General features: G+C 31.9%; 2 protein-coding genes across 6 annotated transcripts; both read right to left on the bottom strand.

Moving 5' to 3' along the window:
• Positions 1–8508: 8508 nt before the first annotated feature.
• LOC123222482 lies at positions 8509–11577 on the bottom strand. Of its 3 annotated transcripts, none has more exons than XM_044645279.1 (6): positions 11339–11577; positions 11189–11258; positions 9713–9822; positions 9124–9238; positions 8910–9011; positions 8509–8782 (listed from the first exon to the last, which is right to left on the bottom strand). In XM_044645279.1, exons 1-5 carry the CDS (start codon positions 11400–11402, stop codon positions 8927–8929), a joined length of 444 nt encoding a protein of 147 aa, XP_044501214.1. In that variant the 5' UTR covers positions 11403–11577; the 3' UTR covers positions 8509–8782; positions 8910–8926. The 3 variants fall into 3 exon arrangements, with proteins under 3 accessions (XP_044501214.1, XP_044501213.1, XP_044501215.1); XM_044645278.1 differs by having other exon boundaries at positions 9713–9831; XM_044645280.1 differs by lacking the exon at positions 9124–9238.
• A 157-nt stretch (positions 11578–11734) lies between these two features.
• Positions 11735–15489, bottom strand: LOC123222481 (pectin acetylesterase 8-like). Of its 3 annotated transcripts, none has more exons than XM_044645276.1 (13): positions 15262–15489; positions 14609–14730; positions 14442–14524; positions 13966–14095; positions 13778–13857; positions 13594–13680; positions 13390–13514; positions 13231–13291; positions 13028–13081; positions 12869–12946; positions 12476–12581; positions 12241–12386; positions 11735–12104 (listed from the first exon to the last, which is right to left on the bottom strand). In XM_044645276.1, the coding sequence occupies exons 2-13, from the start codon at positions 14727–14729 to the stop codon at positions 11964–11966; spliced, it is 1212 nt and encodes a 403-aa protein (XP_044501211.1). In that variant the 5' UTR covers position 14730; positions 15262–15489; the 3' UTR covers positions 11735–11963. The 3 variants fall into 3 exon arrangements, with proteins under 3 accessions (XP_044501211.1, XP_044501212.1, XP_044501210.1); XM_044645277.1 differs by having other exon boundaries at positions 15351–15482; XM_044645275.1 differs by lacking the exon at positions 15262–15489 and having other exon boundaries at positions 14609–14738.
• Between the last annotated feature and the right edge of the window lie 801 nt (positions 15490–16290).

The raw sequence follows: 16290 nt of genomic DNA on the forward strand, positions 1-16290 counted from the left end.
TTCGAATTTATAACTCAATTCGATTTGGATGAACTCAAATTTATAATTCAAATTGATAGTTTAAAGTTATAGTTTGGTTTAACTCAAATTTACGGTTCAGTTTAACTCAAATTCATGGTTTGAATTAGTGATTTATATATTATTTGAGTAAAATAATATCATTTTATCAATAAACTATGAATTTATACTACAAATTGAAACTATCAATTTGAATTATAAATTTAAGATAAACTAAGTCACAAATTTAAATTATTGATTTAATCAAATTTAAATTATCTTCAATTTTAATTTGACAAACTCAAACTAGAGTTTATTCTATTTATACTAAATTTAAATTAAAAAATATTTATACTCAATTTAATTCATATCCACCCTTAGATAGGGTTAGCCATCTAAAAGTACTTAAGTATTATTTTATTTAGGAATTAGATAATAAAAGTAAATTAGATTTGAACAAACAATTAGTTCTTGAATTAATAAAAATTAATGAAGATCATTAAATGTGATTATGACTAATTCAGGCACTTTACTGTGAAGAAAATGACAATTATTAATAATAGTGACACTCGAACTGCACAAGACCCTTTCAGAGGAAAGTGGGCACAGCCTGATCGAATAATACAATTTGTTTGGACCATTTGGAGAAAATAAGTGTGCATGGCTTAATCAATTTCAAGTTCCACGTCTCTTGTTTTCTTGATCATCTTTTGTTCTTTACCAAAAATCCTAAATAAAAAATTAATGTCAATACTTTCTTTAACATACGTGTTGCTGTTTATTTGCTTTCTTGAAACTCAAAATATAAGGCAAAGAGGCTTATTCCCACCCAAGTTAGTGTAATGGTAAACGTTTAGTTAAATTTTAAAAAAATCCACTTATTAACGATTAAAGTTAATAAAATTTATTAAATTTAAGAATATAATTATTATTTAATCAATAAAATTTTATTTTATTTTTTCATCGTAGTTTTAAAAACTCAAAATTTTTTTTAATATAAGTTTTAAAGAGTTATATTTTCTTTTTAAAATTTATTTTTTCTTTCATATTTTTCGGTCATTGGAACCGTCTCCAACAACCTTCTTCAACTCAATGTCTCTACCTTTCGACGCAAATGGAGCACTCTCTCTCTTGAAAGATCGACCATCTTTATCGCGACAAAATTGAAGCGAACATGACGGAAACAATTGCTTCTTCAAATGAATCTCAATGATTTTTCAACGATGATGGATTTTGATGAAGACCGTTGTTGACAAAACCTATATATTCTATAAAAGATATGTGTTGTTGTTTATTTGGTTCCTAAATACTCAAAATTAAAAGTGTCAATGGGTCGGCTTCGACTTGGCTCATCAGACTAATAGGTCAGGCCGGACTCAAAACCCAAACAATAATGGGTTTTCGGGTCGGGCTGACCTATTAATATATAAAGGTCTAAGGCTTGGCCCATATAATAATGGGTCTTAATCGGGATGGTCTGGGTTGGGCTTTAAATGGGTCGGCTCGACCCATTTAATCAATATTTAAAAAAAATTATGTAAAATTTTTAAACACAAATTATTTTTCAATTATTAAAACTTAAAGCAATACTCGAATATTTTTTTTGTAATCTCTCACTTATGATAGAGGAATATCGTGGTTATATGATGAAAAATATTATAAACTGATAACATAGTATAAATAAATTAATTTACATACTGTATAAATTATAAAACATAAATAAATATATACTATGATAATATTCAAATTAATTGAATTCATTTGATACTTGATCATTTTGTAACAATAAAATAAAAATAAAAATAAAATTATAAATACAAAAAATTATTATTTGGAAGAGAGTTGATGAGAGAAAATGAGATTGAAAAAATAATGAAATAATTGAGATTGAGATATTTATAAATAAAAGTGAAAATGAAGAAAAATTGAATGAGTTTATATAGAGAAAAAATAAATAAATTAAAAAAATATATTAAGGAGGCCAAGGCTTCTGCCATAAGGCTTTTGCCTTGTAGCGGAAGTCTTCTGCCTAGCGGAAGTCTTCTGCCTGGCAGAAGGAAGCACACAAGATAGAAGTAAGAAAAATTTTTTTATTTTATTTTTAAATAGTATTAGGTCGGGTCGGGTCAACCCATGAGTTTAATATTAAAACCTAAGAGCCAATCTAATAGGCTCATGGGCCTAGTCTAACATGCTACAATGTTAAATTGAGTCGATCCAATTGGCATGTTTATCTCAAAATATAACCGATATATTCTATGAATATATATATGCCCAAAACACACAGTTAAGTTATTCCTTATTATTTGATCTTCGATTGGTCAAAAGACTTATTCCAACAGAAGTTTTAGTTTATTGTCTATTCTCATCATAAAGCTTCAAAAATCTAAATATTTATTTATTAATTATTAAAGTTAAAAAATTTTGTCAATATTAAAGATATTATTATTATTTAATTAGCATCATAAGAAAAAAATAAAAATTTATTTTATTTTTCTATCTTAATTTAAAAAGTAACAATTTTTTTTTACCTAAATTTTAAAAAATTATATTTTTCTCTTTATTAGAGTTAATTACTCAAAAGGGCAACACATTTTCCTATAACCTTCTTTCTTTGCTCCGGCCACCTTTAATGGCCTTTTTTCTTCACTTTGTTTACCTTCAACAACCTTTTTTTTTTTTTTGACACTCTCTATCACTCATGACAACCCATCTTCTTTGGAATCCCCCTAGGGTTTCATTTCAAATAAAGATGAAAAATTGATTCATCTTCATCGCCAATTCTTCGCTTCATCTAATCTTCATTGTCAACTCTTTGCTTCATCTTCATCGTTGTGAGTCAAAGACAGATGAATCGGCTCTTCATTGTGCACTCTTCGTCTTTGTGCCTTAAATATATATCATTTTCATCTTACATTCAAAATTTTGTCACTTTTACCATTTCAATGCAAATTAACATAATTTTATTATAAACTGAGGCTTACATATATAGCTATAGCATTGTTAATCTTTATATATAAAGTTGTATTTCTATAGAACAACAGTTGGTAATCATTCAAACTAGGGTTTTCTCATAACTTGGGCTGTCCTATTAATTTGTTTAGATTTATTTACATTGATTAAGTGCTCGGTTAGGCTGTTAACATAAAATAATATTATATATACATATTTTTTATACACAATTTAGATATATAGATGATGAATTATCATATTATTAGATGTTATTATATTTTTAATTCAAAATTATTCAATTATATAATATCAAATTATTCATATATTTATTTAAATTTTGTATAAAAAATATATACATATAATTTTATTGGTTAAGATATATGCTGTCAGTTTTTTCATTTAAGGCTTCCTTGTGAGACAACTCTTTTAATTAATAGGATGTATTGGAGAGAATATTTTGATTGAATGATTGAACGTCAAGATGAAAGTGATAAGGAGTTTGTGGATTGTATGAAAAAATGGATTTATGGAGGAGTATTAAATCGTCAAGTTGCCATCCATCTGGTGACATGAGAACCAATTAGACAAAGGCAGACCTTATCTCGAAAAGAGTATTTGATTTAGGAAATTTTTTATTAGTAAAATTGAAAAATTATCTTAAAAATAAATTATTTTTTTAATTATTTGGTATAAATTATTATTATGTTGGATAAAATTTGATAAATTGATAGGTATAAATGATTATTGTGTTTGATTAGAGATAATAAAAAATATTAACACATTATTTTACTTAAATATTTTTAGGTATAATTATTCTAAAATATTTTTTATATTATTTGTTATATTAATAAAAAATGAGATTATTTTTACTCTAAAAAAGTTCATAAATCAGAATACTCTTTATATTATTTATTACATCACCATTGATAATAGATTATTATCAGAATCTTTTATTATTTATAAATCAAATAAAATAATATAAGTAATAAAAGTTAAATTACTAAAGTAATCTTTAATACCCCCTAAAGAGTTAAAATTTTCATCTAAGGTTTGGTTAATTCCCAAATTTTCACTTGTTAAGTTTTAAAAATCTAAATATCTATCATTCTATTAGAATTTTTTATTAGGATTAAAGATAAAATTATCGTTTAACAAAAAAATTAAAATTTTATCTTATTCCCCCTTTAATCGTAATAGTAAATTTTAATAAAACGTTAATTATTCGAGTTTTTAAAATTTAACAAGGCCAAAGGACTATTTCCCACTCAAGGTATGCTGCAATCTCAAGTTTTCACCCTTTAACTATGGAAACACCAAACACCCACCCATGACCGGTTAAATTTAACTGTGGTAAGGGTAAAATCATCATTTTCTCTATAATATTAAAAAATAAACTAAAAATTTATCTCTTTTTGCCCTCCTAAACTTTAAAAACTAAAATTTTTCCCCAGCCTAAGTTTTAAAAAATGACAGTTTCACCTTAGGGTTTCGTTTTGAAATTTCCGGTGACATCTCCGGCTCTATTACTGACGGCTTCTCCCTCTCAAAGCATCCTCTCTTTCCGATGATCTCTTTCCTCCCATTTTGAAATCTTTGACGTCGATTCAACGTCCAAATGGGAGGAAAGAGATCGTCGGAAGGAGAAGATGCTTTGGGAGGGAGAAGCCATCAGTAATAGAGACGGAGATATCACCAGAGATTTTAAAACGAAACCCTAAGGTGAAACTGTCATTTTTTAAAACTTAGGCTGGAGAAAAATTTTAGTTTTTAAAGTTTAGGGGGCAAAAAGAGATAAAAATTTTAGGCGTTAGAGTTCTGTTAAATTTAACCAGCCATGGGTGGATGTTTGGTATTTTCATAATTAAAAGATAAAAACTTGATATTGCAACATACCTTGGGTGGGAAATAGTCCTTTGGCCATTTAACAAATGAAAGTTTGAAAATGGAGCAACCCTTAAGTGGGAATAAGTCTTTTGGCCTATTGTTAATGTTGAAATATGAAGTACAGATCTCTTAACTCTTAAGCTGTTTTCTTCTACGTAACACTCAATGAAATTATAATCAAGCTCTTCCATTTATCTTAGTTGCTTATAGCAATATGTGTCATACTCAATAATTATATACTAATACATTGAAATTTATATCCTTATTTATACTGTTTATAATACATGTATTATTACTTTATAATAATTAATTGGCCAAAGAACTATTTCCCACCCAAGGTATGCTGCATTCTCAAGTGTCTCTCCTTTAACTATGAAAATACCAAATACCCACTTATAAGCAGTTAAATTTAACGGAACCCTAACACCTTAAAATTTTATCTCTTTTCCCCCCTTAACCCCTAAAAACTAACCATTTTCCCCTAGGCCAAGTTTTGAAAAATAGCGTTCCCCCCCCTAGGGTTTAGTTTTCAATCCCCGACGCCAAATCCGGAGCCATTGCCGACGAGGAAGCCTTCCCGACGCACCACCATGCTCCGACGGCCTCTCTTCTCTCCTCTGGAATGCCGATCGGCCTAGATCTGGCGAAGACGACTACCTGAAACGACAAAGCTCTTTGTCTGGCACGAAGCTCTTCATCGGGAGACGAGGCTCTTCATCTTCCCAGACGAAGACGACGAGCTCGTCTCTGTCTGGAAAGATGTCGCGTCTTCCCAGACGGAGAAGAGGTAGTCGTCGTCTAGGAAGACGAAGAGCCTCGTCTCCCGACGAAGAGCTTCGTCGTTTCAAGTAGTCAGTTTCGCCAGATCTGGGGCTGATCGGTGTTCTAGAGGAGAGAAGAGAGGTCGTCGGAGCATGGTGGTGCGTTGGGAAGGCTTCGTAGTTGACGATGGCTTCGGATTTGACGTCGGGGATTGAAAACTAAACCCTAAGGTGGGGAACACTATTTTTTAAAACTTGACCTATGGAGAAATGGTTAGTTTTTAGGGGTTAGGGGGGGGGGGGGGAGATGGGGATTAAATTATAATTTATTTTTAATATTACAGATAAAATGACGATTTTACCCTTGAATCCGTTTTTTTTAACAGCTCATGAGTGGGTATTTGGTATTTTCATAGTTAAAGGGGGGAAACTTGAAAATACAGCATACCTTAGGTGGGAAATAGTTGTTTGGCCTAATTAATTGGATAAACATAAATAGAATGAAAATTGAGGACTAGAAAATAAATGAATTGGGGTATTAAACACCTTCTTGAGGCCAATAACTATAGAGCAATGTTATGTGTATCTATTTTTGGTATACAATTTATGTACATAGTGATGTGTCATCATGTAATTAAGTGATTTTAAAACATGTGTCATATATGATAAAGAAATATCTAATCATATGATAACATTTTATCTATGTATATAAATTATGTATAAAAAATAGATACGCATAATTTTATTGATAACTATAAGCCCAATTGTTCCAAATATTTTATCCTTATGTAATCTAGTCTAATTAGACATAGAAGAACCGTCTTTGTCCATTTCTTTGAGCGCTAACAACAGCTCCTGAGTGGCTGATATGGGAAGATAGATGGAAAGGGCTGGCTATCGAAATAGGGGAGATGGTCAAAGAATAAAAAAAACCTTAGGGGCACAAATAACTTTAGAGGTTAACAGTATAGCTCTAGTTATCATCTGATGCCAACAATAATTGTCTTTTTAGTTTCATGGGCGGTGCAAAGAGCACAATGCTATCTGAAGAAGACCTCCAGTTTGGCTCTTCGAGGATTTACAGCTCGTCAGTCTATTGCTACCCCCATCAGAACACACTGACAATATGGCGCTTTAAGGATTTAGGGTCATAGGCATCTAGTAGGGTGGCTACAGTAGCAAACCAAGCCTCTCATGGGTCATGTCAAAAATAGGGGCTCATGCTGAGCCTGGGACCGGCCCGGCCCCTTGTCTAGTTCCATGCCTCACATGATTCCAACGAGCTGAAAATTTATTTTCCTTCTATCATTGGCCAAAGCTTAGAAAAATGTATGACAACCCTCTGCCTATCTTTCAACACAAATCTTGGACCGAGCAGTTTTGCGAAAAAGTTAACAGTTCTTTCCACGGAAATGTTTCTGAATCCAGCTCTACTACGGATTATAAGATTGGTAAATCCGAAATTAAAAACAGAATAATATCAAAATAACAAAATTATGTTACGATTTTAAGAGTAAAGAATAAGACTTGAATCTCACATTAAAAAGTATGATTTATAGTATGAGGTTTATATGACTTTAGACTCTCTAACTTAATAGATAACTTTTAAGGTGTAATTCTCCTAAGGTTCATATTATTTAATATCAGAGTAATTCTCATGTCTCTCAATTGTAATCATATAATACAAGTGTTAACACCGGTATTGTAATGTTCACCTGAAGATAGCAAAGAGCTAGCACATAACGAATCCGTATGGGCATTAAAACTACGAAATGTGATGATATGTTAAGATCTCAAATGTAAAGTATAAGACAAAAATCTTATAGTTAAAATAGGAAATGTAAGGTATAAATATTATATTTCATATTAAAAAGTATGAACTTTTAATATTAAGTTTATATAGTTGTAAACCCTCCAATTTTAATAACTAACTTTGGAGGTATAGTTCTCCTAAGACTTATATAAAATTCCTTTGCCATGATTTTGATTAATGTTTCACTTGCTTTGAATTTAATAAAATTATTAGCATTTTTGTCTTAAAGTTACATCTCCCACGGCCTTCGAGACATTAAAATGATTAGACATATAGATGAGATCTATCCTCCATAGACATCTATTAAAAATTAAGTTATTTTTAAAACAATCTCTTTTGTAACATGATGACAATTAGTGGAAATACTTTTTCAAAATTATCAATAATATAATTGTATGTTAGAATTCTCATATTGGTTGGCAATTGATTTGGTTTAAGTGTGAACAAAAGTTTCACCAAATTTGGGATGAGGGAGACTAGATAACGTAAAGTGGAGGGTTTTGAACCGTTTACTCATCTCGAGAGCCATTAACCTTCTACAGGGCCCATGAATTCAGATTTGTATGATGAGATGTGAAAGTTGTAGTTTGATAACCCAGTGTGTTGATTGTGGGAGTATTGCTAGAAATCCCGTTGGGAATTGATACCAGCCCTTTGCTTCTGTCAATTCATGGCTTCACCAGTTCTCCAAGCAAGTCAAGTTCTTGATGTAAGGATGATCACAGTCCCGTGGCAATGACTCTCTCTTAATCGTTTTGGATAGAAATTGTTCATGGTACACTTGAAAGCCTAGCTCCAAGACAAGTCCCATCGACTTTTAGGTAGTGTTAAAGAGATTAAGCACCAGTATAATAAAAGATTACTTCACACCAAACATTGCTTTAGTGTGTATTTGGCTTAAATAATTTTTTATTACAAAAATAAAAAATTGGTATATACATAAAACGTAATTAAGTGATTTTAAATTAACAATAAATTAATACTGATGATAAATAAAAATATGTACCTATTTATGCATTTAAAATTGGTATATATAGTATTTCTCAATAATTTAAATACTATTTGTTTGAATGGAATGAAATTATAAAATTGTTAATAATCTAATAAAAAATCAGCCAAGTGAAACTTGTGTCACTGCAAATGTTGGTTAACATTAATCAAGATAATTTTTTGTTTTATGGAGCTTGAGCCACATTAAAATCCCAAGAGATGGACACCAGAAAGCTCAAGAAAAGACTTGCTCTGAAAAGATAACTCAACCTGGGGGCACAATAATCGTACAAGTCGAACCTAGTATTAAGTCAGAGGGAAATATACTATAGCAACTTTTTGCTGCTAATGTGATTTAGCTTTCACCCAAATGGACTGCCCCATGCTGAGCCTCATGCCATAATCATAAACAATACAAAGGAAAGAAAAAAGCAGTGTTAACAACCAACAATAAATATAAAAAATCTGTACACTTTGAAGTACATAAAAAGGTAAATGCTTTTTAATTGTACCATTTTGGAAGATGAGGCTAAAGAAATCTTCGACCCAACTGCCATATAAGTTGATCAACAGACAACATAGCACGAGATGCCGAGCCAATTGAGCCATCATACCTGTCACAAAGTAATGTAAAAAGCACTATCCTTATTAAGCTATTGGTTCTTCATTATAATTACACAAAAGTAAAAATATGAATATGTTGAAACTAATACAGATAACTCTTACAGAGCAACTAAAAGGAATGCCTTTGTCTGCATATCAATAGCACCTTCACCAGCAGGTTTTAATGTGTTCATGCATCTTGCACAAAACCAATTCTCATGAACTGAAGTAACCACATCTGTCATGAGAATTCCATCATCATTTCTGAAATGCAATAAATGAACCATTGAAATAGAAAAGAAATATAAATTCAAGAATAAATATAATCAAACAATAAAGTTAGAGCCCAATTATTCGAAAAGAAATCTGATTCCCATCTTTTGTAGCCAGCCAGCCACATCATAACTGACCATCCAAATTACGATGTAAAACATGCCCCGTTAGCATTCCATTCTATAGAGAATTTCCAAGAAAGAATTTTACCAACCATATCAAGCCAATATTTTTATCCTACGATATTGGAAACAAATACAGCATATGTGAGTTTAAAACAGAGGAGGAGATAAAGATGATGAATGTAAAGAACATAAGAAATGAGATTAACTATCAAGACCTCAAAGCAGAGCCTTAGCAAGGCTACTTAGGATTTTTTTTTTTTCTAATTCAGTTCACAAATATTATGATGGACATCTGTAGCAGTAGCACAACTTACACTGGTTTGGCCCAATGATGAAGCTTTGAGTCTGGAGATTATTTTGTTTGATAAAATCAACAAATTGACTCAATTCAATGGGATTAACTTTTTGTCCTTCCTGCTCAGCACTGCAAGCACCTAAACCAACCTTTAAATTTAGTACTTCTAAGCAAAACAAAATCATCTAATACAACAGAATGAGCATATCTCCTGTAACATTAAAATGGCGATTTGTGAAAAGAGAAATTTGTAACTTGCACCATTAAAGGCATTAATAGTCATGGATAAGTATACAAGCCTTTCTCAATGAATCACCATAGCCTCCATCATATAACAAAGGAAAGACACCAACCACGAAAGACTGAATTTATTTCTTGGCCATTGATCCTATAACCTAAAAAGATTAATGTTATGACACTGATAGTTATCTTTCTGCATGTTTTATGTAGGTTTCAAAAGAATGTTGGACCTGGATCTTGTCTTCAAATTGGGTATTCAAAATACAATTAACAATAATAAGGATAATGTTTTCTTGAGTTGAAACTTATAAAAGAATGCTTTGCATATGAGGACCTGGGATCTCCAAAATTATTCCCAACTTGAATTGTACATTTTCTTCTCATTTTCAACTATATTCCTAGCTGTAAGGTGTCTTCAATTTTGACTAAAGTCTTGTGACTTTAAACAAATGGGATTCAGAAAGTTTTTAATAGAATATCACTGTTTAGCTTCTCCCTTTCAAGGCCCTAAAATGAATGTTTGGTAATACCACCAATTTCATTGAACAAGATCCCTTGCCCTGAACCAAAGATCAAAATCAAATCTTTTCTTCAACATCTACATCAACAAAGATAAAAGCCACCGGCTTTGCAAACATTAGGTGATGGAATAAATTTAACAAAAGCCAAGAGGTTAATATAACAATACAAGGATGAGAATATGAACACAGAGTTTAACGTCATAGTCTAGCCATGGTGGTTTAACCATATGAATAACTTGTGTCAGACAAGTATCTTAATGGTTTCTCCCTAATGGCAGACATCTTATCGATGAATTCTAAAGACACAACTATGGCATTGAATACTTAGCATTTCATAATATGTCCTAGAAACCAAAACTCACATGTAGCCTCTCTTGGAAATCTACCAAAAAAAATTTCTCAAACACGATAAGATCTTACTCTTTTGGAGAAATATTCACAAACATGGGTACAACAATTATTAACACCTGAATTAACAAAAAATATCATCACTATATTTTTCCAGCGATTAATCAGAAAGGGCTCCTTTTCCCTCCAATTCAAATATATTAGTGTAATATCCCTTCAAATTATTGACAACGTCAACATAAACCGCGTTTAGCATAATAAAATTTACTATGCTCTCCATGAAAATTTTCAAAATTACAGCAGTGGCCAAGCCTAATATCCCCGATGAAAATTCTAACGTGAAAGGACTAAAAAAATAACAAAATTCTGAGGTGAATGAAACTTACATGGTAGACAACAAGCGAGAGGGTCCATTGGGGTCATAGTTAATGAGCAAAGCTGCCTTCAGTGGCTCCCCTACAAACCCCGAACTATATCAAATTCTGAGATTAACTTTAAGAATAATGCCACCAGAAAGCTTCAAATAAGGTAATTACCAGAAGACCCAACACCGACCGGTGCCCACTTCTCCCAAGTTTCATGTACGAAGCTCCAATCCATTGTAAGTAACAAGGTTTCCGGGAGAGACCCAGGATTACGTCAAATTTGATTCGGTGAAGACGAAAATCCTGTAACTGTTTCGCTTGAATCTAGCATTAAACGGGTTTTGAAGCCCATTGCTTTAAGTAAATGGGGTGCCTATAGCGATAAAACCTTTGTTCAACGGTGCTTGTATGTTCAACAAAATTGCCAGTTTATTTTAAATTATTATTTATCGAAGCTTTTGTGTTTTTTTAAAATTAAATGGATCAAATTTGTTTTTTCAATAGAAAAAACTTTGTAACAATAGACTTTGATGCATCACTTTGTATCAAAATTACTACTGTCTTACGTTGATCACAAACAATGTATTTCATTGAGATAACATTAATACATTACATAAAAATTAGGGAAGACATCCAGCACACAGATTGGGGTGTACTGCTTGTCTTTGTTTAGGTGTACTGCTTGTCTTTGTTTATTTCATACACTTGATCAATCATACCATTTTTTTTTCTTATTCTAGCTTACATTCGATAATCATTTCTGGAATCATAACTTTGGTTGTACCTTGACACAAATCTATATATCTATCTCTAGTTGATGAACGGAATTAGGATCGAAAACACGGTTGTGGCAAGTCGGGTTGCAAGGATAAGGGCAATCAACCTTTTGGAAAGGACTCCGGTCATAAAACCAGTCTCCCACTGCCTTAGCAATTGACTGCAGAATCGATTTCAGATCAGAAAAATGAACTAATATGTCACAATATGAAAGAAAATCAAAGTAACAATAAGATTACATACGTAAAAGGATCAAGATTATGCATAAATAAAGAGGAGATAAAGCAGACTCTTACCGTCTTATCGAGAACCGGAGAGTCGTCCCCTAACCATGTCTCCTGCGTTCCAGTTTGGCAATGGGCGTAGCAAGAGTCTATAAACATTCCTTTATTTGCTGATTTTACAAGTCCAGAAATTGCGATTAAGAATTGATTCCTGAAATCTGAATATAAACCTCAGTATGAGATCCCAGGATACAGTATTCAACAAGAGTTTGTAGCAATACTGCAACTTATCTATAAAGAAAGTTACCTTGCATTGTTTGCAGCTGAGAAGCTGAACACTTGTTTATATCGAGCTTGCAGCTGTGCCAAGTTCCATGGGGATCAGCAACACCCGGTGCCAAAATGTTCTTTATCTGTTTATACATATCACATGTTGAAAGGATCAGAGAAATTGAAAGAAGCATTTGCCTTACAAGGGAAAACTTTGAAGAAAAAATTCCATGTATGCTCAGACTTCGCATTGTATCATATCATTGAAGAAAACAAAATTCAAACCCAACTGAATGTAGCTATTTCCTTTTAATATTTTCAATTCTAAAGATAAAATTCAAATTCAACACCTGCTGCCTTACATTTTACATGTAAACGGAAAGAAACCAAGCATATTAATTGTGCTTCTCAAAGCCAGTAATGTACTAACCTGCCATGAATCATAGGCTGCATTTACAAGAAATATTGGTGTAGCTATTTCCCTCGCCATGTATTGTGGGAAGAAACACTGTCATTTTATTGGGAAGAACTAGTAAGAACCAAGAGGAGACGACATAAAGAGTGGAAACATTCAAATTGCGAAGCCTACCAATCCTGGTTTCAATTTCGAAGTGCAGTATGCTGGCAAATTCTTAGCCGATTGCTGCACAAGATTTAAATCAATTGTCAGAGAGGTATTCCAGGAAACATATATCAGTGACAATCAGCAGAGCATTTCAATCCATAAAGAAAAGTGTAATGAATCATAATAGTGCATTAGTGTGCAAAGGTAAGTGAGAAAGAGGAGAGTACATGTGTTTCGACCACTTCACTGTAAAACTGTTCAATGTGATTTGCTCCAGAAACATCCTTCCTGTTTAACAAAACTTTAGTATAAATTATAGAAAACCACTGCATATGAAGGAACTCTACAAGCATGTAAGGTTAGGTAGAAGGTTGAAATGAGCATACGCATTGATAAAATAACCAGCATCTGCAAAGCATTTCACTTTGGTGCCTGTGGGAAAGAGACCTCGGAATTTATCACAATGCAAAATCGAAGTCAATCCACCAGCTGAACAGCCGGACAGAACAGCCTATCAAAAGTTCTAATAAGTTACCTAGAAAACTAACGATAACATAATTGAAAAAGAAAAATAAACAGAAATTTCTTACATTTTTAGCATTCTTCATTCCTTTAGCCATTAGATCCTCCATGATGGCAAGAAAAACCCTGGCTCCTCTGTAGTGAAGATTAGTTGCCTGATAAAACTCTAGTTAATAAATAATCGCAAAAAGACTCAAAAGATTTAAAAAAAAAAAAAATCTAGCTTTAGATGTTGGTGAAAAATAAACTTACAGGATTTACAGCTTCCACATCGCCAGTAAATGATGCCCCATCACAGTATCTAACCTTAACTTTATTCCAATCAAAAAAATCTAGAAAAAGAAAGATAATTTGATTACATATACAGATAAATTGAAAGTTCCAGAAAACAGATGACAAAATTGAACAAGATGTCAATTTTATGAAACAGAAGGCCATACCTGGGTTAAACTTTTGCTTGTTGCTCAGCATTGCTGAAAATGAAACTTTCTTGTCCATTTTCGTAGATGAACCTAAACGGGTACTCTTGCGGGAAAGACAAGTTGAGGCATTGTTGCACCAGCCACCACCCTATGACCAAAAGAAGACAAATTTGGAGATGGGCTAACCAAAAAATGATATATATCTGAAAACTTTGTAACTCTATATATCTTTTGATGTAAAACTTGTTAAAGCTACCCAAACCATAGACAAAGAAGTTCTCTGGAAGTTAAGTAGCTTAATAAATAGGCCTATGGCTTTAAAATTCATAAGATCAAGCATCCTTATTATAAACACAGAGAAGATTTGAAAACATAAAGCTAACTGTAAATTTGAAGCAAGAATACCAAAAAAAACTGAAACTTTACTGCTCTTAAACACAAAACAAAATTTTCGAAATAATTTCAATCTTCCTCATAGATGGACTAGAACATACCTCAATATGTACCAACCAATTGTTTACCCCAGCACCAAACCCTGGACTGAAATGGTAAGCAGGCGCACTACCATCCAAACAAACTGTAAAACATATCAAACTTTAAAGCAAGTTTACAAATTCAGAATATACTAAAAAAGAAAATTGTGAATTGCTATCATTCTCACCGGCTCCTTTTGCTACAGCACTGTCAACATAGGTGATATCCACATAATAGCCATCTGTTTTCAGGATTATCAGTCCACAAACTAAAAGAATTAACAATTGGCCCAATCTTGAAGCAACCATCCTGTCCATTTCAAGAATTGTGTTATTACATCATAAATACTCAAGAACAGAACAGAAAATTATCAAAAAAGAAACTAACTTGCTGGCAAATTAACAAATCAATAAGCATACACATACTTGAAAATTAACTAATAAAAGAAGTTTTCATAGATCTGAATGAAGCTAAATTCCAAAGGAAAACCAAACCTTTTTATATTAAAACCATAAATTATAACACAATCTAAGTCTCAACTCAATAAACAAAATCCCATTTTGGCATATTGTTTACGGCTCAATAATGAACTATTTAACTTCCCATCAACGTAAATTCCAAAAATAAAAACTTGTATAAAATTATATATACTGAAAAACAATATATCTCCAGCTTCTGTATGATCAAAACTCCAGTTAATCACTTATATCTCACAAAAGAAAAATTAAAACTTCAACATTCAAAAGCCATTTTGCATATAGAATAACGTAAAGTCGTGACTTATCTCCATAACGCAGCATAATTACAACGGGAAGAAAAGAATATTCACGGCTTTTTTACCTCTTAAAATGCTAATGGGAAGATATCAACTTCCAAATTATTCTATCAATCTCAGAGAGGCACCGATAAAGAAAGAATGTAGAACGAACCCAGTTCAGCGCATTAGATTTAAAGCTTCAAAAAAACAAAGAACGAGTGACTTGAGCTACTGAAACTACCCAGAGGAAGCAATGGTGAAAGCTTCTGCTCTGAAGAGTTATGGTTTTTATTTTCATATTTATAAGGACTTTGTTTTGAGTCTATGAGCAGAGAACCCGAGAGCCGACACTGATTTGTCTAACAAAAAACTTTTTTTTTTAATTTGGAAAAGAATAATAATTTGAATTTGGACATGTTTCGGGTTTGGGTCAACCCGACCCAAGTATTTACTAAAAAACATGCACACCGAAGAATCTTATCGGTTTACGCGCTTCACAATAAATGAGCGGTTCAGATGAAAGACAAAGAATGTGCGTATTGTATTTATTTTAATTTTTTCGTGTGTGCGTTCCCACTGTAGTTACCATGAGCCTTCGCCGCCTCCTTTGCTAGTACACAGATAAGGTGAAAGTGGATCCGGGTCAGACTGTGTTCATGTCCTGCCAACTTTTTCTCATCTAATTTCAATTTTTTGACTTTTGGGCCAAAAAATAAACTCAATCAGATCAACGTCAATTATTTCATTGATGAAGAGACAAAGAAATTGATGATTAAGTTTTAAAATATAAACACGTAAATGACAAAAAAAAGTTTTTATTATATTTATAAATTTTTAATTTATTTAATAAAATAATTATAAATTTAATTATTATATAACAAGTTTATTTAACCAATAAATACGGCCTTGATTATCAATCAACATATAATTTTTTATAATAAATAATAATTTATTAATAATTATTATATATAAATTGATATGATTAATGTTTTATGAAAAAAAGTCAACCTTATAGTTATTATTAGATGAATGAAAAATATGGGGTTCTCTAACATTTCCTGAAATAAATCTAATAAGTGGAACTTACTGAAATAGAAGTTGTCGGTTTGCAT

This window comes from Mangifera indica, chromosome 8 (assembly GCF_011075055.1).
Source record: "Mangifera indica cultivar Alphonso chromosome 8, CATAS_Mindica_2.1, whole genome shotgun sequence".
Taxonomy (NCBI): Eukaryota; Viridiplantae; Streptophyta; class Magnoliopsida; order Sapindales; family Anacardiaceae; genus Mangifera; species Mangifera indica.